General features: G+C 40.7%; 1 protein-coding gene across 1 annotated transcript; it reads left to right on the forward strand.

Annotated features, from left to right (window-relative positions):
• Positions 1–7,139: 7,139 nt before the first annotated feature.
• Positions 7,140–23,191, forward strand: LOC310650800 (uroplakin-3b-like; the record flags this gene model as incomplete). The annotated part of the gene is made up of 6 exons (XM_083379540.1): positions 7,140–7,209; positions 13,147–13,296; positions 16,076–16,301; positions 20,727–20,803; positions 22,105–22,234; positions 23,086–23,191. The coding sequence occupies 6 exons, from the start codon at positions 7,140–7,142 to the stop codon at positions 23,189–23,191; spliced, it is 759 nt and encodes a 252-aa protein (XP_083235666.1).
• Positions 23,192–25,929: the final 2,738 nt, after the last annotated feature.

The following is a 25,929-nucleotide window of genomic DNA, read 5'->3' on the forward strand; positions in this document are numbered from 1 at the left end:
CACACTAAAAAGCAGAGACATCACCCTGTCAACAAAAGTGTGTATAGTCAAGGCTATGGTCTTCCCAGTTGCAATGTATGGCAGTGAAAGTTGGACCATAAAAAAGGCTGAGCGCCAAAGAATTGAGGCCTTTGAACTATGGTGCTGGAGAAGACTCCTGCGAGTCCCTTGGACTGCAAGGCGATCAAACCGGTCAGTCCTAGAGGAGATCAACCCTGACTGCTCTTTAGAAGGCCAGATCCTGAAGCTAAAACTCAAATACTTTGGCCACCGAATGAGAAGGAAGGACTCACTGGAGAAGAGCCTAATGCTGGGAAAGATTGAGGGCAATAGAAGAAGGGGACGACAGAGAATGAGGTGGCTGGATGGAGTCACTGAAGCAGTAGGCGTGAGCTTAAATGGACTCCAGAAGATGGTAGAGGACAGGAAAGCCTGGAGGAACATGGTCCATAGGGTCACGATGGGTCAGACACGACTTCGCAACTAACAACAACGTGCCTTGAAACAATATTCTCTACCACAACCCCAAATTGAAAATAATCATTTTGATGTTATTGCCATATGGGGTGAATGCTCAAAAAAGATCCACAAAGACTCCATTTGGTATTTCCTTGCTTCAAAACTCTATGCATTTTTATCTTTGGTTATAAATGATTCTTTAATAAATCCTTAGGGTGGGAGGAGAAACAATACCCCTTTATTGAAATGAGAACATTTTGTGCGATAAATGTAGTCTGCTTTGGAAGTGCAGGCAAATATATACTATATATCAGTGTTTCCCAACCATGACAACTTTAAGGCAACTTTAAGATGCTTGGACTTCAACTCCCAGAATGGAATGCTGACTGGGGAATTCTGGGAGTTGTAGTCCAGGCATCTTTAAAGGTTGCCAACGTAGAGAAACATTTTTTACAAGTATTTTGACCTTTCTTGAACTCCATTAATTCACAAATATGATGTCAACTTGGAATGTCTCTCAAAAATAATGGAAGTTAGTCTGATGCCATCAGCAGCTGAGAGAAGGATCTCTCGAAGGCATGCATCAATCTGTTGAAGCCAAAGTGAATCAGGTCAAAATAGACAAGAGGGCAATCATGATTGCACCATCAAAGTCCTTTCTTTTGATACATGCATTCAGATTGCTCACACGTGCAAGGAGGGACGGCTTTACGTTGTGGTCATGACTGTCCTTTTGATTTTTTGAATGCTTACAAACACATACACACATACCCTGGACACACCCTACATCCGCAGCACATAGGTAAATTGAGATTTCAGTAAGACAGAGGACTCCATAGGGAGGACACCAAAGATGAGACATGCACAAATATTGCAACTAACATATTTGCATCAGAGTCAGCACACAAGTATGTAAGAGTGGTATTTGAGAACTGTCATCATTTCCAGGTCAATGCAGTTTGCTGTAATTTCCTCCTCTGAGGTATCCCTGGATCTTCATTTAATAAAACTCTTGCCCATCTCATGTCATGATAATTTGATCCTTGTAGTTAGCAGGGAGCAAGGTTGAACATTGGTTAAGGTTCACCTGAATTTTATGGCCCATCAGAAAGACTGCCTCTCTCTTCCTGCATCCTTGGGGAATTTTTATATATGTATTCATGTGAGGTGGGGATTGCATCTAGAATGGACAACCACTATTGAGAAACTTGTAGCTCAATTTACATTAGCCTTCCCAAAGAAGAGAGGCATCTGAAATGTATTTTCTGTTACTCATATCATAGTAGAACACACCGTAGAAGTGGGGAAGTCCTCAAAAGGGCTGCCACCATACCTATTCTAATTTTTCCTTGGTGTGTCATGGAATTGCTCTCATTATTCCATTGAATTCCATACCTGGAATACTGAGATTGTTCATATTTTCATATTCAAATCATATTTAAATCTTTTAGATATTTTGATTTCTATGATTCTTTGTTAATGTAATACAGTCAGTAACAGTCAGTACAGTCAGTAACAGTAACAGTAAGGTCATCCCTTCAACTACCTTTATTATTCTAGTTATCTAAAAAAAAGCAGAGTAAAATGTGGATTTATATAAATCAGTCTTTCCCAATCAGTTGTCTTTTGAGCTTGCTAAATTGCGACAATCTGAGCAGAAGATTGTCAAAATAGCCTGTTTCACAAAAGACTGGACTCTATTTAGGAAACATTGAATTTCATGGTCCTGTGATTCTTTACAAATCAGAGATGTTGCTAAGTGTGTTGTAATCAGTAGGTCCCATCTTCTCAGAAACTTCTGCTTATTATGGCTGCTTGTCCATGCATGAGTATTGGTAGGCAGTCGCCAACATTTTCAAGGTATTGGTAACCAGGTGAGAATAGTGTGCAGCTAGGTGTGGCTTGATAGATAATGCCCTGTTTGTTTTCATTCTTATCAAGACTGTTCTTACACATTCATTGAATAAACCATGGTAATAGAAAACATTTGCCAACAGAATTGAACTGTGGAGTCCTTGGTGTTCTCTGAGCAAGAAAACAACCAAGGAACCCACCCACCCCCCATACACACACACAGAAACCCCTTGGTTACATGGCATGTATGTAAATGAATATTTAAACAATGGTATGGTGGTGACCATAAATTTAGATGGAGACAAGACAAATATACTGTATATAGGATAGGATTATGTATCTTTCTGTCCTTTCAGAATCCTGGAAAAAAACATTTGTTCTGTTTATTTATCGTATGGCATATTCACATCATATTTTAGTAAAAAGGAAAATACAAAACATAGAATGTAAAATTTGAAATCTTAACAGGAAGGTTACAAACATATATCTAAATTGCAAATACAGTTGTTGTTTTTACTTCATTTGTTGCAGCCAGGAAATCAGCAAAATCTCCATCATAGGCTATGTTTTGACACTGTCACTATGTGTTGGATAGTTTGTTTTTCATCTCCACAGTCACAATTTGGGGATGGTATTTTGTCCCTTATAGAAGGTATCTGCGCATCTACTATGCCCAGTGTCAATTCAGTTCAATTTTCTTTTTCAATACCATGACCAGGGAACAATTAGCCAAGAAGGGCCTTTGATGATATGGCACCGTTGCTATGAAACTCTCTTCTTTTGAAGCTGTGCCAGTTGCCTTCAAACACTGCAGGCTTGCCATATTACTAGTTCTTAGTACACTCTGTTGGTCTTTGAAATGCTGATTGGTTTCTATGCTATTGCAGCTGTCATATATTTTTATTCAATTTTTTTAGTAATCACCTTGCTGTTTTTCTATTAAGTGTATATGTGCTTCTCGATAATAATAGCATCAATGTTTAGATGATCAAACTTTAGCACCTACTTGTTTGGATTGGAGCACCGTTTCTGAAACTTGGCAACTTTAAGATATGTAGACTTCAACTCCCAGAATTCCCCAGCCAGCAGCTAATGCTGGCCTTGTCAGAGTTTTCTGACTCTGCATCAGATGTAATGTTGTCAGAAAGATTGGAGCCAGGAAGCTTGGATTAGAAAGACAAAGATCCCTAGAATCAACAATCCCTCACACACACACAAAAAAACCCAACACAGGACATAGCCATCAGCCACACCCCCAGAGAAGCAGGATATGACCTTTGAGGCATAATAGGATTAACCCACCACCGTCAGAATACCTGAAAGGCAGACTCAGGTCAAAGTTCATGCCACAGGAACAACTCCAAACAAAAGCCCAAAAAGGTATAAAAACCCAGCACTCCCTACTACATATGGTCAGCTTTCCCTGAGCCATCTTTCTGTCAGGCTCTCCTCTTCAATAAACTACAGCCTTCTTTCTAAAGCAGCCTCCATTTTGTTTATTCCCAGCTTGGACTGGACCCTGATGAATATTTTTCCTTCAACGCTGTCTTAATGCCAGATCAAACCCCACTAGTGTTCAATTTGTGTGCTACATTTTAATCACCTATAAGTAAAACTCTCCAGCCCAAAATGACTGCTGGAGCTTCTAGTGGGAATGCCAGTTCTCTTCTTGTCTCTGGTCACCTCCCCCATTGCCAATTTTAATAAGATTCAGTGAAACAGTACAAGGATAAGTCCAGTGGTGGGATTCAAATGTGTGAACAACTGGTTCTCTGTGTGGATGTTGCTTTTGGAAGTCCATTCTGGGCCTGGGCAACAAAAAATTAGCTAGCGGTTCTGCTGAAGTGGTGCGAACTGGCTGAATCCCGCCACTGGATAAGTCCCTTTTTGACCAGTGAAATTGACAAGATTTCAGGTGAAATTGACAACACCCCAGATCAGTGTTTCTCAGCCTTTGCAATTTTAAAATGTGTGGCCTTCAACACCCCAGAATTGCCCAACCAGTCATCTTAAAGTTGCCAAGGTTAAGAAGCCACTGATCTAGATGCTTTCTCCTTCTGGCCCATGAGATAGAAAAATGATAAAACCATTGTGTTTTCTTCCTTTTTCTTAAAACCAGTCCTGGAGGGCTTCTTTAGAAGCAGGAGAACTCATCCCTTATGGTCAGGGCAAACATGGTCCAATCAGAACATCAAGCCGTCTCTCTGGCCAAAATGGAGGAAGGAATTGAAAAACAGAAAAGGACTTCTTAAGCCAGATGCATTTCCTGATGCATTACATGTGGGAGAGAATTAGATGGAAGCTGCAGTGTAGAAAACCCCTTAGGTAATTCCTGCCTGAAAAATCAGAAACAATATGCTTTATAAGCTAGCATTATGAAACAATGGGGAAAGAAAGCTATTACCCTCCTGAGGGTATCTGAATGGCTACTGTATGATGCAGAAAGCTTGAGTTTTTAACCTTACCTGTCTCTCCTCTTTCTGAACAGTGATACGAATTAAGCCCAAGAGAGGTGAGTAAGCAGAGAGGGCCATGGGACTGTGAAAAGAAAGCTGACTCATTTGTGAATTGGAACCCACTGAGGATATTTACTCTAAAGATCCTTCAGAATAAAGGTGCTTTCCAAAAGCCAACTGGACTTTCCAAGTCCTTAACAACCATACAGGACAACCATAACCTAAATGACTGAGAATCTCCATAGACATATCCTTCAAAATAATAGGGACCATATCATCTCTAAAGCACTGTCTTCCTAATTTTTCCCCCCGTTTGCTTTCCTTCCTGAAACATGGTTCTCTGGCAAGGCTTTCAAACCTGTAGAGCAATTTCCCCCAATCTTTGGCCTTTGAGGTGTACAGCAATATTATTTCCATCCTCCTGACCCAGTTTCTTTATGGGAGAACTCTGAATTGGGAAAGGCTGATTGGTGATGATGTTGATGGAATGAAGGTTAGGTCAGACCCGGTTTTGGGAGGGTTGGAGTACTGTTCCAGTCTCTGACACCTCCTCTCATAGATTTTTCTTTCTTCCACTCTCCTTCCCAGGATTCCTCAACTTTCTTCTTCCATGGTCCAGTACAGGTAGTCCTCGATGTATGACTATAATTGAGCCCAAAATTTCCGTTTTTAAGTGAGGCATTTGTTAAGTGGACTTTGCCTCATTTTAGGACCTTTCTTGCCATAGTTCTTAAGTGAATCACTGCAGTTGTTCAGTTAGTAACACAGTTGTTAAGTGAAACTGGCTTCCCAATTGACTTTGCTTGTCAGAAGGTCACCAACATCACATGAGTCCAGGGCACTACAACCATCATAAATATGAGTCAGCTGCCAAGCATCTGAGTTTTGATCACATGACCATTGGGACTGTTGTGTGAAAAATGGTCATAATTTTTTTTTTCAGTGCTGTTGTAACTTCACTAAATAAACTGTTGTAAGTCGAGGACTACCTGTACAGATAGAGGAAGAGAGACATGACCATACAAAAACCAAGCAAAGAATGCCTAGTCCATTTCTATGGACAGGCATTAATATCAAAGGAGTCTTACCCATCTCCTCCATATTTGTAAGCAGTCATCTACGAAATAATAAGTCTCTTTGAGGAGGTATCTCCCAACGTTCTACTAAAAAGAGGTCAGAAATACTAATGAGACATAAATTCCTCTCAGTGCCCATGATATCATTTAAAATGAAGGTTAAACAAGCAATAAAAAGCCATTGTAATGAATTGGAAATTTCAGAGACAGAGACAAGCTACCTCTTTCTGCCAGGTCCTCTTGGTGTTGCCTTCATTTTATTAATTTTAGTAGCCCATTAATTACGGGCTACTAATTTTATTCATTTTTGTAGCCCATTAGTTACACAGCTTTAAGTTGTCCATTGCCATGCATGTATTAAAATCATCCCCCCCCCCCATTTCTTCAACACCATCCAAGGACAGTCCCAGATGCATAAAATATATTAAGCTTTGACATCCAAGGGAAAGTCAAGTGACTGAGGGACGTGAAATGGAGGGAAGTCAGGTGACTGAGGGACTTGAAATGGAGGTAACAGAGGCAGAAGACTCAGCAGCAGAGGCAACAAATTTCATGCTGGTATAATGTTTTTGCCAGCTTAAAGATAGATGAAAAGCACTTCAGCTCCGGGATATATAATATTCATTAATTTATGAACTTTATTACTTATGTTTCTTTCCCTTCAGGGTCTCAGAGGCAGTGTCTCACTTCATTTTGTCCTCAAAACAAAACCACTGAGATAGGTTGGGCTGAGGATAACTTGAAGCTGGCTCTTCCTAATGTTAGCCCACTCCTTTAGCCAACATACCTTACTGGTTTTCTTTATCTACTTAATGTCAGCCCAGCCTGTGGAACATGCTGCATCTTGAGAAACACATCTACTTCCACAGTAAATCCCTACCCTTTCAATTCAAAATCTCCAAGACAAAGATCATAGATCTTCATTCTTTTCCTGAAATTAATCACCCCTAAGTGGCATCTGGAGAATGCCACTCCAGGTGAGACACTTTACAACTCCCCTCCCTATTGACTTCTTTGTTCCAGTTGATTCGCTTGCTTTGCTCTCATTCAGTTTACCTCTCCCTCTTGGAAACTAACCTTACCTGTTTGCTGCCAACCCTCCCTTGGCCCTTTCTATCGAGGAAGAAGAAGAAGAAGAAGAAGAAGAAAAATATACAACTGCGCCAAAAATGGATGAGACATGTGGGTGAGGCCTAATAAGGCATGACCACAAATGGGGTGGTGAGGGGGGAAAAAAACCCGTCGCTACTCAACTCTTCCACAGACACTTTTGCAAGACGGAACAGGAGACAAGATGATGGAAGTAATGGCACTCTCTATGGTACTTTTGATTGGGACAACAATCAATGCTGTGCATGCAGAAGGTAAGAGAGTTGTTGCTTGGCTGTTGTTTCAATGGATTCCATGGGAAATTAATGAAATCCTCATCTGGAATTGAAAGTATAAAAGGTAATGTGCTATGTCTCTCCTCGAACATCCACGCTAAACAGGCATTCCTCAACAAAATGCAAATTCTTTAGGGTAGGTGGGAAAAGAATGTTGGCTGTGTGTCCGCATATTGCGTGAAACCTGGTGGAAGATGGAGGGAGGGGAGAAATGTTCCCATGCTAAGCCTCATTAATTTCTTTCCTGCTTAATATGTTTCGTTAAACCAGTCAGTATGGTGGATATGGTTCAATGTTTTATGCAAATACAGAAAATTAATTAAATCAGCAATCAAATTAAGCATGCTGTGTGAACACAGCCTTCGGACTGCAATTTCTACCTCTTGCTAATTATGACTTGTTCTTTTAATGGACTGATTATTAACAAAACCCTAGTTTTTCACTGTTCATGGGGAAAATATTAATCAATATATAAGTGATTTGGTGGAAAGAGAATGAACAATGATTTGTATAGAGACCTTTCCCAAAATAAGGTGAAAATCAGGACCTAATTATGAAAAGGTCCATTAAGACTGTTCAACTCTCAATTCTCCAGTTTCTTTTTTTAAAGAAGAAAAAATATGTTCAATGGCATTTTTAGACTTACCTTTTGAGAAGATTTTAAATGAACAAATAGCATAAATTGTCACAGGCAACAACCTGGTTCAGCAGATCTTGATATGATACAGATGAAAGCAAAGTGGAAAAGCGACTTGAAAGTCGATCAATGGGAAATGTTCCCTCTCCTTTAATAATTAAAACAATGAATAATCTTTGTAATACATTTAGTAATCATAATCTGATATTCTAGAATCCCTAGATTTACATGGACCATTTTCTGGTCGATGTCCAGTTCAATTTTTTTTTTAGTAATATGTTCATTCAAACAACTAAAAGAACGAAGAGTTTCTATTTTAAAAGTAAAATTTCTTTCCAGATAAACTTTGTTTCTATTCTATTTTTGGGAGGGAGAACTAAAGCTATATAGTTTGTGACATAATAAACAAGGTTGTATAACCTTCATTTGATGCAGGGTGTTCAAATTAGTGTTGACTGTGGGTTATTGCTTAGACAAATCCCTGCAGTTTTCTTAAGTTTATGATTCAATATTCTAAGACCACCTCCAAGAATTCATAGTCTTGACTGCTATCCCAGCCATCTTTCTTGTGGATGATTGGCTGATGATTCTTGACATTCTGAGTTTCTCTCATGTCCATCTAACTCAGCACAAGCTTATCTGCAACCCTGGCTTATACTCCCCCCTCCCCCCAGCTTTAAATGTGCGCATGCGCGTGCACACACACACACACACACACCACTTGGGTAAGTGCAGTGAGTTTTGACAAAATTCTAAATCAGAAGTCTCTGGAACAAGTCAAGATATTTTCAGAATGATATGTACATCTTTTCTTACTTACTTGTGTGAGACATTTTGACCCAAGTGCAATAAAAGTGAAGCTAACATCACAGATCATATTTTATCATTGCCCTCCTTCTTCCCTATGGATGCCCATGGGTTAAGATTGATGGCCTACCCATGTGTCCAAATTCATGTCTTCCCCAGCCAAAAACAGAATAACTGAATAACAGAGTTGGAAGGGACCTTGGAGTTCATCTAGTCCAACCCCCTGCTCAGGCAGGAAACCATATACCATTTCAGACAAATGGATATCCAATCTCTTCTTTAAAACCTCCAGTGTTGGCGCATCAAGAACTTCTGGAGGCAAGTCATTCCATTGATTAATTGTTCTAACTGTCAGGAAATTTCTGCTTAGTTCTAGGTTGCTTCTCTCCTTGATCAGTTTCTATCCGTTGCTTCTTGTCCTGCCTTTGGTGCTTTGGAGAATAGCTTGACTCCCTTCTCTTTGTGGCAGCCATTTAGATATTGGAACACTGCTATCATGTCACCCCTAGTCCTTCTTTTCATTAAACTAAATATACCCAGTTCCTGCAACCATTCTTCATCTGTTTTAGCCTCCAGTCCCCTAATCATCTTTGTTGCTCTTCTCTGTACTCTTTCCAGAGTCTCAACATTTTTTTTTACATCGTGGTAACCAAAACTGGATGCAGTATTCCAAGTGTGGTCTTACCAAGACATTGTAAAGTGGTATTAGTACTTCACGTGATCTTGATTCTATCCCTCTGTTAATGCAGCCTAGGACTGCATTGGCTTTTTCGGCAGCTGCAGCACACTGCTGGCTCATATTTAAGTGATTGTCCATTAGGACTCCAAGATCCCTCTTACAGTTGAAATGAAATGAAACTAGAGCAGTAAGAAAATGATGGTGGTAGTGGTGTTTCCTAATCTGCACAGGAGGTCAAAGGGGGAAAAATTATGCTCATGGTCAAAGTACAACTATGTGTACATTGAGATTAGCTGAGCCTCCCTTTGTGCTTCCACCCCCCAACACACAGTGACAACAAACCGTCCATCTCACTACACCATGTGAACCAACTACACCACACACTGTCAATAGTTACTACTATTGAGCCAGGTACCACCTTCTATACCTGTGCATTTGGTTTTTCTTGCCTAAATGTAGAACCTTACTTTTTTCACCATTTTGTTAGATAGGCCCCAACGGTCCAAGTCTGTCAAGATCCGTCTGTATATTGTGCCTATCTTCTGGAGTATTTGCTGGATCTTTCTCTGCAGAATGGCGATGTCTGGTGAGAGGGGAAGGAAACAAAGGCAGGAAATTCAGCTGATCCCTGTTTTAATATGCCTCTACCTCATAAATCAACACAAACTATTTGCTAATACAGGGCTTGAAGTTGGAGAGGGATCCGCCAAGAAGCAACAGGTCTTATGCAAGAAAAAGCATTCTGCTAACTCTGGAACTTGGGGAGAACAATTCAACTAGATGCCAAGGAAGAAACCCACTTCTGAAAATATGCAAAGAAATGCTAGGGTTTAGTGAACTTTAGGACAGGTGAGATTAGACTAAGTTTCTCCTGTTTTGTGTCTTCATTTAGCTCCATCCTCCAGCATGCTCATGGGGGATGATATAAAAAATGTAGTCTGTTATTATCAACTAACAATGTCCACAGGGAGTGGTTTTAAAAAGGCAGCCACCGCAATGTAATCAAATTCCCTCTCCTTTGTACAGGCACGCAAACAAAAAGAGCAGGAATTTGATCACAGCTCCTTGACCATTAGCATAATTTTTCCCCTTTTGACCTCCTGTGCAGATTAGGAAACACCACTACCACCATCATTTTCTTCCTGCTCTAGTTTCCCACTCCCATGTTCAAATCTAGAAGGGAAAACCATTTGGATACAGGTGCTATAAAGAGGCCAGGCTGAAAAGTATAATTTTATTATAGGTAAGTCCTTGATGTTTGACCACAATTGAGCCCACAATTTCTGATGTTAAGTGAGACAGTTGTCAAGTGAGTTTTGCCCCATTTTACAACCTTTCTTGCCACAGGTGTTAAATGAATTACTGCAGTAGGTAAACTGGTTGTTAAGCGAATCTGGCTTCCCCGTTAATTTTGCTTGTCAAAAGGTTGCAGAAGGTGATCACATGACCTTGGGTAATGGCAACAGTCATAAGTATGAACCAGTTGCTAAGCATCTGAATTTTGATCACATGACCATGGGGATGCTACAAAGGTTGTAAGTGTTAAACATGGTCAAGAGTCACTTTTTCACTTGGGAGTCCTCCTAGATTCACGGCTTACCTTAGAAGATCATATAGTAGCCGTGACTAGGGGGGCTTTCGCTCAGGTTCACCTGGTGCGTCAGTTGCGGCCCTATCTAGACCGGGATGCCCTGTGTACGGTCACTCATGCGCTCGTGACCTCTCGTCTTGACTATTGCAATGCTCTCTACATGGGGCTTCCCTTGAAGACCACTCGGAGGCTCCAACTGGTACAGAATGCGGCCGCGAGAGTTGTCTTGGGAGTTTCCCGGTACTCCCATGTTACATCTTTGCTCCGCGAGCTGCATTGGTTACCAGTTGTCTTCTGGGTGAGGTTCAAGGTCTTAGTGATGGTTTTTAAGTCCTTACATGGCATGGGTCCGGAATACCTCGGGGACCACCTGCTGCCGGCGTCAACTCCCCTCCGCCCTGTGCGTTCCCACAGAGAGGGCCTCCTCAGGGTGCCTCCGGTCAGAGAATGCCGGCTGGTGGCCCCCAGGGGAAGGGCCTTCTCTGTGGGCGCCCCGGCTCTGTGGAATCAACTGCTGGTTGAGCTCCGGATGGCACCGGATCTCCGCTCCTTCCGGCGCGGGTTAAAGACCCACTTATTCGAACAAGCTGGCCTGGCTTGATGGGGAGTCAATTTAGGGTTTTAATTATTTGTATATTCTTATTGTTTTATTTTGGGCATTAATTTAATTCTTTTTTAACTTTTGTACTTTTGTATTTTTATTATATGCCCTGTTCACCGCCCTGAGTCCTTCGGGAGAAGGGCGGTATAAAAATTTAATAAAACTTAAACAAATGAACTGTTGTAAGGCAAAGACTACCTGTGCATGCTTTGAAAAAAATAACAAGATTTCACCTTAATACCATTTGATTCAAGCCTCTGGTTTGACCAACAGATTGATCCTACTCACACCTCAAGGTTAACTGGAATCATGGATTCATAGAATCTAAGGGGGTGGAAGGGACTTTGGAGGTCTTCTAGTCCTCCCCATAGCAGAAATCCTTAAAGGTAAAGGTAAAGGTTCCCCCGCACATGTGTGTTAGTCGTTTCCGACTCTAGGGGCTGGTGCTCATCTCCATTTCAAAGCCGAAGAGCCAGCGCTTGTCCGAGGACGTCTCCGTGGTCATGTGGCCGGCATGACTAGACGCCAAAGGTGCACGGAACACTGTTATCTTCCCACCGTAGTGGTCCCTATTTTTCTACTTGCATTTTTACGTGCTTTCAAACTGCTAGGTTGGCAGAAGCTGGGACGAGTAACAGGCGCTCACTCTGTTACGCGGCACTCGGGATTCGACCCGCCAAACTGCCGACCTTGTGATCGACAAGCTCAGCGTCCTAACCCACTGAGCCACCACATCCCTGCAGAAATCCTTAGTCCATCCCAAATAAATAAATGGTTGTCCAATCTTTTCTTGAAAACCTCCAGCGATGGAGTACCCACAACTCTGGGAAGCAAGCCGTTCCATTGATTAATCATTCTCACTGTCAGGAAATTTCTCCTTAGTTTCAGGCTGGATCTCCTTCTGAAGAGCTTCCACCCATTTCTGCCTGTCCTGCCCCTCTTCCCTGTGACAATCTTCAAATATTTGAAGACCTGCTATTATGTCACCCTAACCTTTCTGTTTGTTAAGCTAAACAGATTGGACCTAGTTCATTGTATGGCTTAGCCTCCAGACCCGTATCATCTTTGTTGCTCTTCTCTACAATCCAAGATTATTATTTTTACTTCTTGGATGCTTTTATTTTACTTCTTACCTTGCAGCAAGATGAGCAGCAAACAAATTTAATAAATAATTATAATATTTTTTTTATTTTACTTATCAATATTCTAGCAACAATAGCAATAGCAGGTGAGAAATACTTTTTGTTTTGGTAAAAAAAAGTCTTTCAACAATGAAAAAGAGCTTTCTCAGATACAAAAATCTGAGGCCTCTCAAATATTTTAAGTATTTTGGACTTGAGCTTCAAGCAGCCTTTAACATAACCACCGTACTCTAGTTTCCAAAGTTCTTTTTCTGAACAGCTCAGATTTTAATCACCTCGCCCTTCCCTTCCTGCTTATCTATTTTAATACAATTTTGATAAACAAGAGGTGTTATGAAAATGCTTTTTTAAAAAAATCTCCGACGATTAACCCAGTGCAGAAAGTATCACACGGAGAAGACTTTGTGCTGTGGGACCTGAACGCAGAGGGAAAACTTACTTTTTTTTTTCTTTTTCCAGAATTGATTGACTATACTCCTCATCTCACTTCTGAGAAAATGGAAGGAAAGATCACTGCTTCCACTTTTGTCCTACAGCAACCACGCTGTGTCTTCAACGAGGTTCTCAGTCCCACTGATATCATCTGGCTGGTTGTGGCTCTTAGTAAAGGTGTGTTACGATTCTTAGCAATGCACTAGTAATAATTTCTAAAAGAGACGGAATAACCAGCCACCAAGTGGCTCATTCTAGAGAAAGAGATCTACACTACAGTTGAAATTACTATATTTATTGAGCTATCAGTCCTTGGGCTTTACTGAAAAAATACTAATCCCAGTTAAACTCTTTAAAAATCAGGTGATGTGGTCAGTAACTTTTCTGTGTGAACTAAATGCCTGTGCAGTGGGTTTTTTTTGCATGGAACAGCCCTCTTTTTAACAATTATTCTTGGTTCAAAGACAATGTATGGTTACTATCTCTACTGTGTGATCCAGTTTGGTCCCACGATAGAACATTCCATTAGCTAAAGCTTTGGAAGTGCCATTATTGCTTCAGGAAGGTTTGGATGGGGAATGTGAACTGAAATTCACCAGCACATCAGTGATTTTTAGCAATGGAATTAGAGGAGGGTGGGAATTAAAATAGTTACTAAGCCTTCATCAAGATAAACAGTTTTTTTTTATCCCAAGACAACCCTCCAAACAAGACATGGACATTTCAGGGCTATACTTTCCAGTGACAGTGTATCTCCCCATCCTCCTCTTTTTCACTAGGGCAATGTGCATAGATTTAAGTTTGCAAAGAACCTAACATCTGCAGAGTATGAAAGGAAAACAGCTGGGCTGGACCTCAATTGAATGTTAACGGAATTGACTTTATCGCAAGGAATGATTGCATGCCATATATGCAGAAATGTCCTCTACTAGCTTGTAATGGTCCAGGATTCTTGCACTGACAATGGATTGCAAAATAGAAGGGTGAAAATTGATTATAATGATAATAATAATGATAATAATAATAATAATAATAATAATAATAATAATAATAATAATAATAAAAAAGTCCTGGCTTCTTTCCAGATACAGTAGGTTAGTTTGCATCCAGCATACTCTCATTTATCTTTATAGTCAGAACAGAGCAAGCACATATAGACCACTCAGATTAGCCACCAAAAAAATAATGCAGTTTGGTATTAATAATAAATATCAGCAAGCACCAAAACAGTTAACTGGCAAAACTGGACAAAAGGCAAGCAAAAGCACAGAATGAGAGAAAGAAGAACAAGAGGCAGTGATTTATATTGTCTATACGTCTAACTACAGGTAGTTCTCAACTTATGACGGATCACTGAGCAACTGTTCAAAGGACCTACTTGGAGGATATTTATGACCCAGATTCAAAGTTGCCCTTCCCCACTACAATCATGGGATTGCACTTTGGATGCTAGGCAACCAGGCCACATTTATATCCATTTACTGTATATCCATGGTACTGTAACATGCTGAAAACTTGGTGTTTACGTTTGGTTTTTGTCCAAACCAGCCCATAGTGAGCCATAGTGTCATTTAACAAACACAGCATTTGCTTGGCGACAACTGCAGTGTTGAATTAACGACTGCACGGTTGCTTAATGACCTTTACAAAAAGGTAAAAAAATAAATGGGTAGGTCATATGACTGACTCACTTTACCACTGTCACAAGTTACAACCATGATAGGCAGGCTCCATTACATTCATAACTGGAAGACTATGTGTATCAAAAAGGCCACTTTCCAGAACCACTGGGAACAGGACTCTGTGTAATCAGCATGGGCTGTCCCAAAGGGAGTGGCCTTTTGTTATTCCAGTTGTTTTCCTTTAATGTATTTAACAGTAGCAGAATAATATGGAAAGAAGGCTTCTAGGTGATTCCCCCCTAGTTCCAGGTGATTCTCCTGCTACCACGTGATTCTGCCTGCTTCTACCAGGTGATTCACCTCCTCCATTGGGCCATTGTACTACCAGTTGGACTACTGTACTGTGCTCTACGTGGGACTGTCCTTGAAGAGTGCCCATTCAGCTGATTCAAAATGCAGCAGCATGGGCACTTAAATGTGTTTCTAGCAGAGCACACATTACACCTCTGCTTGGCAAGTTGTATTGGTTACCAGTTTGTTTCCAGATAATAATAAATAAACCTTTATTGTCAAAGTACAACATGTGTACATTGAGATTAGCTGAGCCTCCCCCCGTGCTCTCTCCCCCCAACACACAGTGACAACAAACCCTCCATCCCACCACACCATGTGAACCAACTACACCACACACCGGCCTCCCAAGTCAATTCTGCATAAGATTATGTCCCATTTAAAAGCCTAACACCCCTAACAGATCCAATTAAAGATGCAATTTTAAGCTCTACATTGCAAGGGATCATGTTATATGAGAGATCACATTTCCCCAATGATATCTTCCTGTCCCGCAAGATCTAGCAGAGAGGATGTGCTACAGGTTCTCTCAGCTAGGGAGCTATATTTGGGTGGGCTGTAAATGGTGGACTTTTTCTGCTGTGACATCCGTGTTATATAGAATATCCTCCCCCTGAAGTCATGCTGTCTTTATCACTTTTGACTTTCTGAAAGTCTTGGTTGTGTCATTAGGGCCAGGGACTCACAGAGACTGGCAAAATATTGAGATGGCTCCGTTATTATTAACATCCCTTTGTCCAACATTTCTTCTTAAGCTGTGCTTTTAATGTTTTTATTAACAATAATAACCACAATAATAATTTGTTATTTGTTAACTATTAGCTTTGTTGTACATTAGTACATTACCCAATGTCACTTGTTTTGTGAGATGAATGGTATTTAAGTTTGATGACGGTTTGGTGGACGAGGCATGATGGATCCACCACTCGCAACTTCAGCTTTGGTGGGACGGAGAAATAATCATTTGCTCTTTTTCCCCATAGATGTGAACACGTTCAAAAATCCCAGCACACCTGAGGAGCTGCCTTACCAATCTTTTGAAACAAATCATTTTTACATGACTTTGAACACTACGGTGTTGAATTACCCCTGTCCAGAGAAAAGTGAAGATGAAATTACCATCCTGCGTGTGGGGTCTGAAACTAAGTGCGCTACGGATTTTTTGCGGCCAGATTGTAATGGTCCTCTCCCAGGGCCAGGACCCTACAGGTGAGAAAAGAATGTTAGAAATTTCCTTAAGCTTATTTCTTCATTGTCTGAACTGATAGCAAAATAATACATGTCCATAATACGAAACTGACACGTTTGAACAGTGGTGCTGTCATAAATTATGGCATACACCAGCCAATGTAACTAACAGAGAAGTGTTAAATCATATAGAACCAGACATTGGAAGCTAAAATCATAAGACTACATCCAATTTATTTTGGCCATGTTATGCATGTGAATTCATTGGAGAAGGCAGTGATACTAGGAATGGTTAGTGGACAAAGAAGGGGAAAGCAAAGATCACGCTGGCTTTATAACATCAAATTTGATGCAAAGTTGAACATACAACAATTGAAAGAAACTGTGCTTGACAGGATAGCATGGAGAGCACTTGCCTATATAGTCACCAAGATGTGACTTAATGGTTAAAAACAACAATACATGTCCCACATACATAGACTATTCAAAGAGGGGATTGCATTTCAAAGTATATCATTCCAAACTAGTCAAGGAGAGAAGCAACCTAGAACTAAGGAGAAACTTCCTGACAGTTAGAACAACTAACCAGTGGAACAACCTGCCTCCAGAAGTGGTGAATGCTCCAACACTGGAAGTTTTTAAGAAGAGACTGGACAGTCATTTGTCCCAAATGGTACAGGGTTTCCTGCCTGAGCAGGGGGTTGGACTAGATGACCTCCAAGGTCCCTTCCAACTTTACTATTATGATTATGATTATGAAAAGCTGCATCTATTCAGCCCAGATAATGTATACAAACTGTTTTTCCATGATGTATTTCTTGTGCCTTGGCAATGCATAAATGATTTGGTCTAGTGATTAAAAGACCAGGCTAGAACTCACCAGGAGATTGTGGGTTCTAGTCCCACCTTAGGCATGAAAACTAGCTGAGTGACTTTGGGCCAGTCATTCTTTCTCTCAGTCTAGGAAAAGGAAAGAGTATTACATATGTCCACTGCCCTGAGTTATTTATAAAAATCACAACGACAGGATAAAAAATAAATAAATTTAAAAAATAATGTCACTGAATGTCATTAAGGCAGAAACACCAGTATCTCTTTCTCTTCATCCATTTCCTTTTCAGATGAAGCCTCATGTTAAAAATTAAAATGCAGAAGGGAGAAGTTAAAAAGGAGAAAAAGCAGATGAAAAATTACATAATTTATATACTGCCCTACTCCCAAAGGACTCCAGGCGGTTTGCAAGGCAAAATTTAAAAACAATACAATATAAAATTAAAATAAAATTAAATTAAGTTTTGCCGCAAAAAATTAAAATCACAATTTAAAAACATTAAACCCCTCAGTCCAGACCAGATAGCTCAAAGAGCCAGGTTTTTAGGTCCCGGCGAAATGAACGAAGGTCGGGGGCAATCCGGAGTTCCGTTGGCAGTTGATTCCATAGGGCAGGTGCGCCCACAGAGAACACCCTCCCCCTGGGGATTGCCCGTCGGCAATCCTTGACCCTGAGGAGGCCCTCCCTGTGGGAGCGCACAGGACGATGGGAAATTGACGCTGGCAGCAGGTGCTCCCTCAGATAATCCGGGCCCATGCCATTTAGGGCTTTATAGGTCATCACCAGCACCTTGAATCTCACCCGGAGGGCAACTGGAAGCCAATGCAGCTCACGGAGCAGAGGTGTTACATGGGAGTATCGGGAGACTCCCATCACAACTCGCGCAGCTGCATTCTGCACCAGCTGAAGCCTCCGAGTGGTCCTCAGGGGCAGCCCCATGTAGAGAGCATTGCAGTAGTCTAGCCGGGAGGTCACAAGCGCATGGGTGACTGTGTGTAGGGCATCTCGGTCCAGATAGGGCTGTAACTGGCACATCAGGGGAACCTGGGCAAAAGCCCCCCTGGCCACGGCTCCTATATGATCTTCCAAACTGAGCCGTGAATCCAGGAGGACGCCCAAGTTGCGGGCCGTATCAACGGGGGGTAACACCTCACCCCCCATAGTTAACAGTGGAAAAGATTGGTTAGTCTGAGATGCCGGTATGCACAGCCACTCAGTCTCGGCAGGATTGAGACAAAACCTGTTTCTCCCCATCCAAACCCGGACCGCCTCCAGGCAACGGGACACAAATATATACACACAAATGTGCTATCAAGTATAAATCCAGACATTTGAAACATTCATTCTCAATGTTGCTACTCAGAACAATTCTTGTTCAGTTGAAAGATATATGTTAAGAATAAAACTATTACTATTTCTCAGTGCTTTTTTGTAAAAGAAAAAGGTGCCGGAACTCACACATGTCATACAACCCGCCTTGCCTACCCTACAAGGTTCCATCTAAAAAAGGTGCCGGAACTCCGTTCTGAGCGTTCTATGAGAAAAAAAGCCCTGCTAATAAATGGTGACTCGGCTGAATACACTGGGGCATCACTCAAAGCTCTTTGCTTTTGTTTTTCAGTCCAAGCAGTTCCTCCTTTAAGCATCTTTAAATGCCATTGATCCAAAGGAAGATGTATTTTTGTTTTCCACGTGAAAATATCAATACACATTACCCAGTTAACTTTCAGGATAAACAATATTATAAGCAGAGCATTGAAAAGAAGTCAGAAACATTAAAGCAAAAAATTAAAGACATGAGATGAAAAAAAGAAAAGATAGATAAATCTGACTTACATCAATATCTTTTGTTAACCTTTCCATAGCCTTTTACCACTGCAAATCACCTTTGCTTCCAAGACGTGCCGATGTCATTATTTATTTTGTTCTTGAATTTTCCAGTGTTTTGTAACAATAGATCTAAAATTTGTTCTTCTAAGAAAAAAGCTCAATCAATTATTTATGTTGCAATAGCCTGTTTTAGGAAATTATAGGCAGTAAATCAACAACAGGATTTATTGTCAAAGGGTTATTTCTCCAAGAATCGTGGACCAAATAAATGACTAATTGGATGTTGTCACTTAAGGTAATTTCCTGTCTTTTTCTTGTTACAAGTCACTTATTTGGAAAGAGATGAGAAATGGTTTGGTAGCCAATATGGGTGGTGGGAGATTAGGAGAAGGGAATCTAAAGGAAGATTTATTTTAAAACTATGATTTGCCTAGTTTACAACATAGATCATAGAATTGTAAGGGACCTTGGACATCTAGTCCAACCCCCAGCTCAAGCAGGAGGCCCTATAACATATACTTACAATATGATTGTCAAATACTTCCTTTATTGATCTGGGACAATAAATCATCAATCAATTATGTCTTCCCCATCTCAGAATGAAGGGACAATGGTCATGTTTTGGTGCTCCTGTTCAGAGGAGGCTCAAGAAGCTAGAATAAAAGGAAGGTGGAAATCCCAAAGGACCGAGGAGCCACAGGTTCTCCACCCCTACACCAAGCCTGTCATGCTGAATTGTGAACCTGTTTCGCACACAAAAACACATCCTTTTTCTTTCTCACCCTCCCTGTTCTTCAGGAAGAAGGTTTACCTTTTGCTGTAGAAAACCTTCTTTCTGTCAAGTGCAGAAAAGAGCAACAAAGATGATTAGGGGGGACTGAAGGCTAAAGTATGCGAAGAGCAGTTGCAGGAATTGGGTATGTTTAGTCTAATGAAAAGAAGGACTCGGGTGACATGATAGCAATGTTCCAATATTTGAAAGGTTACCACAAAGAAGAGGAGAGGGGGTTCAACCTATTTTCCAAACACCAGCAGGCAGGAGAAGAAGCAATGGGTGGAAACTAATCAAGGATAGAAGCAACCTAGAACTAAAGAGAAATTTCCTAATGGTGAGAATAATTAACCAGTGGAACAGCTTGCCTTCAGAAGTTGTGGGTGCTTCGTCACTGGAAGCTTTTAAGAAGAGACTGGACAGCCATTTGTCTGAAACTGTATGGGGTTTCCTGCTCGAGCAGCGGGTTGGACTAGAAGATCTTCAAGGTCCCTTCCAACTCTGTTATTCTGTTACCTTTAACTCCCTGTGGAGGCTTTCTACTGGTTATTTATTTATTTTAGTTCTTTTCTATTCTAGGATGTATGTCAACTCACTGCAGCCACCTCCTACGGACAACTCTCCATGGGACAATTTGCTATGGCCAAGTCACTGCAGGACAACTTGTCACAGGACAATTCAACAACTCAACTTAATTATTTAAAATAATTTTAAAAATATTTTATCATTCACATTTCATTTTGTCCCTCCTTTTGCATCCTTTCTTTAATGATAACATTCCACCATTTCTTTGATATTAGTGTAACTCTTGTCCTGTGGTGAGTTGTCTCATGACAAATTGGTCATGGCAGGTTGTCCTGCGGCAGGTTGGCTGCAGCAAGTTGGTTATGGTGAGTTGTCCTAGACCTGAAAAAAAATCAGGCAGGAATAGTTGCCGTTTTTTAAAAAAAAATCAATTGCTGATAAATTTTGGAACACCCCTCATTTGTCATTAACGCTCTTCTCTTTCCAGGGTCAAGTTCCTGGCAATGAATTCAACAGATGTCATAAAGGAATCAAAATGGTCTGAGCTCATCAAACTGATTGAAGGTAACTAGTAATGGGTACCACTAGCATCCCCTGTCACATATACAGCCTGTTGAAATCCCGTTCATTTTGGTTCAACAGTCATACATAGACCTAACTCTACAATATTTTAAACATACTAACCTGAAAGTAAATCTCATTAAATTCAGTTGGGCTTCTTTCTGGAAAAAAAGAGAAATTATATATTAAGTCTGCCTTCCCCCTGGGAGGGTTATTTTTAGTGTTGTGATTTTTGTTACTATTTGTTATTTCCAACTCTCTGAAAACTCTCCAGTGTTGCTTCATCAACATTGGGGGTCAGTTCATGATGCAAAACATGATGTACTTGACCATGATTTACTGGAGTATTTCTCAATCTCAGCAACTTTAAGATATATCAACTTCAACTCCCAGAATTCCCCAGCCAGCTTGCAAGATTGATAGCAATAGCGATTGCACTTAGTCTCGTATACCACTTCACAGTGCTTTACAGCCCACTCTAAGCAGTTTACAGAGTCAGCATATTGCCCCCAGCAATCTGGGTCCTCATTTTACAAACCTTGGAAGGATGTACTGTAAGGCTGAGTCAACCTTGAGCCGGTGAGGATCAAACCCCTGGCAGTTAGCAGAATTAGCCTGCAATACTGCATTCTAACCTCTGCACCCCCACAGCTCGCTGATGTTAGTTCTTCAAGGTGGAACAGACTAGAATGCCAGAGCTATGAATGCTAATGTGACTTTATTATAAGGTTTAGTAATAGAATCTTGCAAGTCTCAATGTGCTTTCCCCATCTTTTTATCTTCATGAGAATAAGGGAGGGTCAGGTCTGAGACAAATTACATTTCTGCCTGGGGCTCAGATTTCTGTTATCTGTCAACCGGCTTGACTGCGACTCTTCCTCCTGTTCCTCAAGGTTATTCCTACTGCCCATTACAGAGATAGAAGTAGAGAGTTTTGCCATGGATTTTGCTAGGGTTCACAGTAAACAGGAACACGAGCAGGAACAAATTCTCTCCAGCTTTTATTGTTCTCTGGGGGTGGGAGGATGCCCTCGCTTAGCAATGGAAATGTAGGGTACAGTTGTGGCCACAAGTCAAGGACTACCTGTACAAATCCAGATTTATAATTATATAAATCTACACAGGTTGGAGGTTCTTCTGTGCACTCAAAAATAATTCAGGTCCCCTTTCTTACATACCTTGATTTCAAAGAAGATTTTCAGTGTGTAGGCATTACAAAGTATTCTCTGTCCTGGAGGAAGGGACACTTTTTCTACAATGGTGCCTTGAAAGAATTGTAAAAATGTAAATTTGTTTTTCACCAGTGAAAAATCCTGACAGCATTATTGTCAGGCCCAGACGGCGGAGAATTGAGACGAACATCATTGCCACCATCCTGCCCATCCTCTTTGCCATTCTCCTGGCTGCTCTCATTACTGCCTTGATCTACAGATAGTATGTTTCATATATCTATGAATATACATATATACATACATACATACGTACATGGGAGGAGAGTCTTTTCTTAACCCAATCAGGTACCTAGAACCCATGGAGAGAGGTTCCTTCCTGTGTTCTGTGATATTGGCTCACATGCTTGGAATATTTTTCTTGACATTGTGAGAACAGTCACACATTTCACTAGAACACAATCTCATTTGCTTGGTTTTAGGGATAAGAATCTAGTTGTTGTGGTTTATAGACCACCATTTAAGCTTAGGGCAATGTACTAGGCCAGCCAAATGTGATTTATTCATCCACGTTTCATAAATATTTGGCTCAGCATAATAGGCAAACTCATCCAGTCCTCCCAACCCTGAAACCAGGCCAAGGGAAAAAGATTCTTACTGAATTTTGATTTGGACTGAACGGAGTGGGCCTAGGAAATAATGAACTAGATTAGCAGAACTAATCTAAGAAAGTTTCAGAGTGTGCAGAAATGGATAGATTGACTTTAAAGATAAAAGAGGAAGAAGATTCAGTGTATTGTAGAACATGGGATAATTTTTATCAATGGCTAGAAAAACGAGTTAGAGAGAAAGGAATGTGATATGTAACACTGAATATATACTACTAAGAGGAAGATTATTGAGCAACTAATTAGCATATTGTTTATGATAAAATTACTCTTCATTGTTCTTTTTAAATACATGAACCCAGACAACATGCTGGGAAGGCTGCCATAAAACAGGTGGGGAAATGTCAGTATTCTTCAACCTGGTAGATTGACCCTATTAGCCTGCATAATTCGCAAGCCTTACCTTGTATCTCATCTTCCTTCCATCTTTGCTTTTTCTTTTCCACAGTTGCAGCCTTTGTGACAAAACGATGTCTGCCAATTTTGTGGGATCGCAGGATCCAACCATAGTGCGCTACACCCCTCATCAAATACATGAGTCCAACAAGTTATGAGCTCCCAGGTTGCTGAGTATCCGTCAGTATTTTCCTTCCTTTTTTCCCACGTTCTTCCTGTTTCATTTATTAATTACAAACTTCCAGGTGTGTTTTATGTTTGAAGAGGTTGCCACCCCCTCTCGTTCCTTGCCTGCTCAGAAGAAAGAAAGGGGAGGAGATGAGCATGGCTACCTTAAACTATGGCTACACATTATGAGATAGCCACATCCACATACTAACGATTTATATTAATTGATATGAGAGCTTCGTAGAATCAAATGGTTGGAGGGGAATGTGAAAGTCTTCTATAAGTCTAACCTTCTCTGTTAAAGAGAGAAATCCTCAGAGCATTCCCGACAAAAGGCTGTCCAACTTTTGAAAATTTCCAGGGATGGAGCACCTAGAACTCCAGGAGGCTGTTTAACTCTTTTCAGGGTTGAGAAATTCCTCTTTGAGTTTGGATCTCCCTCTATGAAGCTTCCATCCTTATCCAACTATCAGGAGCTATGGAGGCAAATCCACACCTTTTTCTCTATGAAAGCCTTTCAGGTGTTTGAAGTTTTTTTTTTAAAAAAATCATATCTTCTTTTAGTTGCATTCTTCTCTCTACAAAGGAATCCTGGAATTACAAGGTCTCTGCCATCATCAGTTACACCTTTCATAGTTACTTGTAAAAGAAAATGGCAATTAAATGAGCTTCATTCTGCAATTAAAGTACTGCTACAGTACGTGGTTAGAACTGATTCATCCCTCCAGCCAGTGGAAACTGAATAGATGATCAACGTTCTTTTAAAATTATTTGCCTTCTTGCTGAAAAGTTGATTTGTAATGTGATAAATATATTGGAAATATTTGTTTTTCCAATAGAGACATAAAACCTGTGAAAAAGATTATCATGTGTACCCATTTTCAAAAGATGTAGTCCTTAATGGAACTGTATAGTTCTTAATGGAACTGCATCTACATAGGGGGAAGTACGCAATGGGTTACCCCAAGGCTCTGTCTTAGGCCCAGTGCTCTTCAACATCTTCATCAATGATTTGGATGAAGGGATAGATGGGGAACTCATCAAATTTGCAGACAACATCAAGCTGGCAGAAATAGCCAACACTCCAGAAGACAGGCTTAAGATACAGGAGGATCTGGACAGACTTGAACACGGGGCCCTATCTAATAAAATGAAATTCATTGGTGAGAAATTAGGGTTCTACATTTAGAAAATAAAAATCAAATGCACAGCTATAGAATAGGTGGTACTTGGCTCAATAGCTCAACTGCTGGTTCATATTTAACTCACTTAGATATGAGCCAGCTGTGTGCTGCAGCTGCCAAAAAAGCCAACACAGTCCTTGGCTGCATTAACAGAGGAATAGAATCAAGTTCATGTAAAGCAGGCATGTCAAACTGCCAGCCCGCAGGTCAGATGTGTCACGATGAAACCATGCCCACCCCATTGCCGGCAATGGGGGAAAAGTCGCGATACGTCATGCAACATCACATGATGTCACGCGTTTGACATGACTGATATAAAGCATTAATACCACTTTATAATTCCTTGGTAAGGCCACACTTGGAATACTGCATTGAGTTTCAGTCACCACGATATAAAAAAGATGTTGAGACTTTAAAAAGAGGGCGGGGAAGAGCCACAAAGATGATTAGGGGACTGGAGGCTAAAACATATAAAGAACGGTTGCTGGAATTGGGTATGTCTAGTAGTTTAATGAAGAGAAGGACGAGGGGTGACATGATATCAGGGTTCCAATATCTTTGCCACAAAGAAGAGGGGTTCAACCTATTCTCCAAAGCACTTGAAGGCAGGACAAGAAGCAATGGATGGAAACTAATCAAGGAAAGATCCAACCTAGAACTAAGGATGAAATTCCTGACAGTTAGAATGGTTAATCAGTGGAACAATTTGCCTCCAGAAGTTTTGGGTGCTCCAACATTGGAGATTTTAAAGAAGAGATTAGAAAACCATTAGTCTGAAATGGTATAGGGCAGAGGTAGGCAACCTCAGCTCTTTTATGACTCATGGACTTCAACTCCCAGAATTCCTGAGCCAACATGGCTGGCTCAGGAATTCTGGGAGTTGAAGTCCATGAGTCATAAAAGAGCCGAAGTTGCCTACCCCTGGTATAGGGTTTCCTGCCTGAGCAGGGAGTCGGACTAAAAAACTTCCAAGGTCCCTTCCAACTTGGTTATTCTGTTAAGGTACTTTTTATATGAGTTTGTCTAACTTGTAAACCATGGCATAATGGGAGTGGGAAAAGGTGAGTTGGTTCTATGTTTCACAGCTAAACATGACACAATCCTCTTAGCTGGTTCCCAAAGAAGTAATTTAAACAGAGTTACGTCTATTTATCATATAACACTAAACAATTATTCTTGCTTAAGCTGCCAAGAAGCCATGATGTACAAAAGTTTATTGTGCTCCTCCCATCATACTTTCTAGGCTATGTGTTCATATGACCAATCCATCTTTGTTTGGTCATTGGTAGGATCCCTTGCAGTTGTCTGTATCTCAGAAAGAGAGGTGGACAATTGATATAATTATGATCAGCAGCCTCAAAATATTCTCATTGGTCAGTAATTAGGACATTCCATTTTGTTAACCAGCCAGGACATCAACAGTTGAGGCAGCATGACCACTAACATATCCTACAGACATAACTGAAGAATGTTTGTAAGGAAACACCAGTGTGTGATATAATCCATGAAGAAAAAGAAATGATAAAACATGGGTCATGATGCCA

Source organism: Vipera ursinii (genome assembly GCF_947247035.1).
Source record: "Vipera ursinii genome assembly, chromosome: 1".
Taxonomy (NCBI): domain Eukaryota; kingdom Metazoa; phylum Chordata; class Lepidosauria; order Squamata; family Viperidae; genus Vipera; species Vipera ursinii.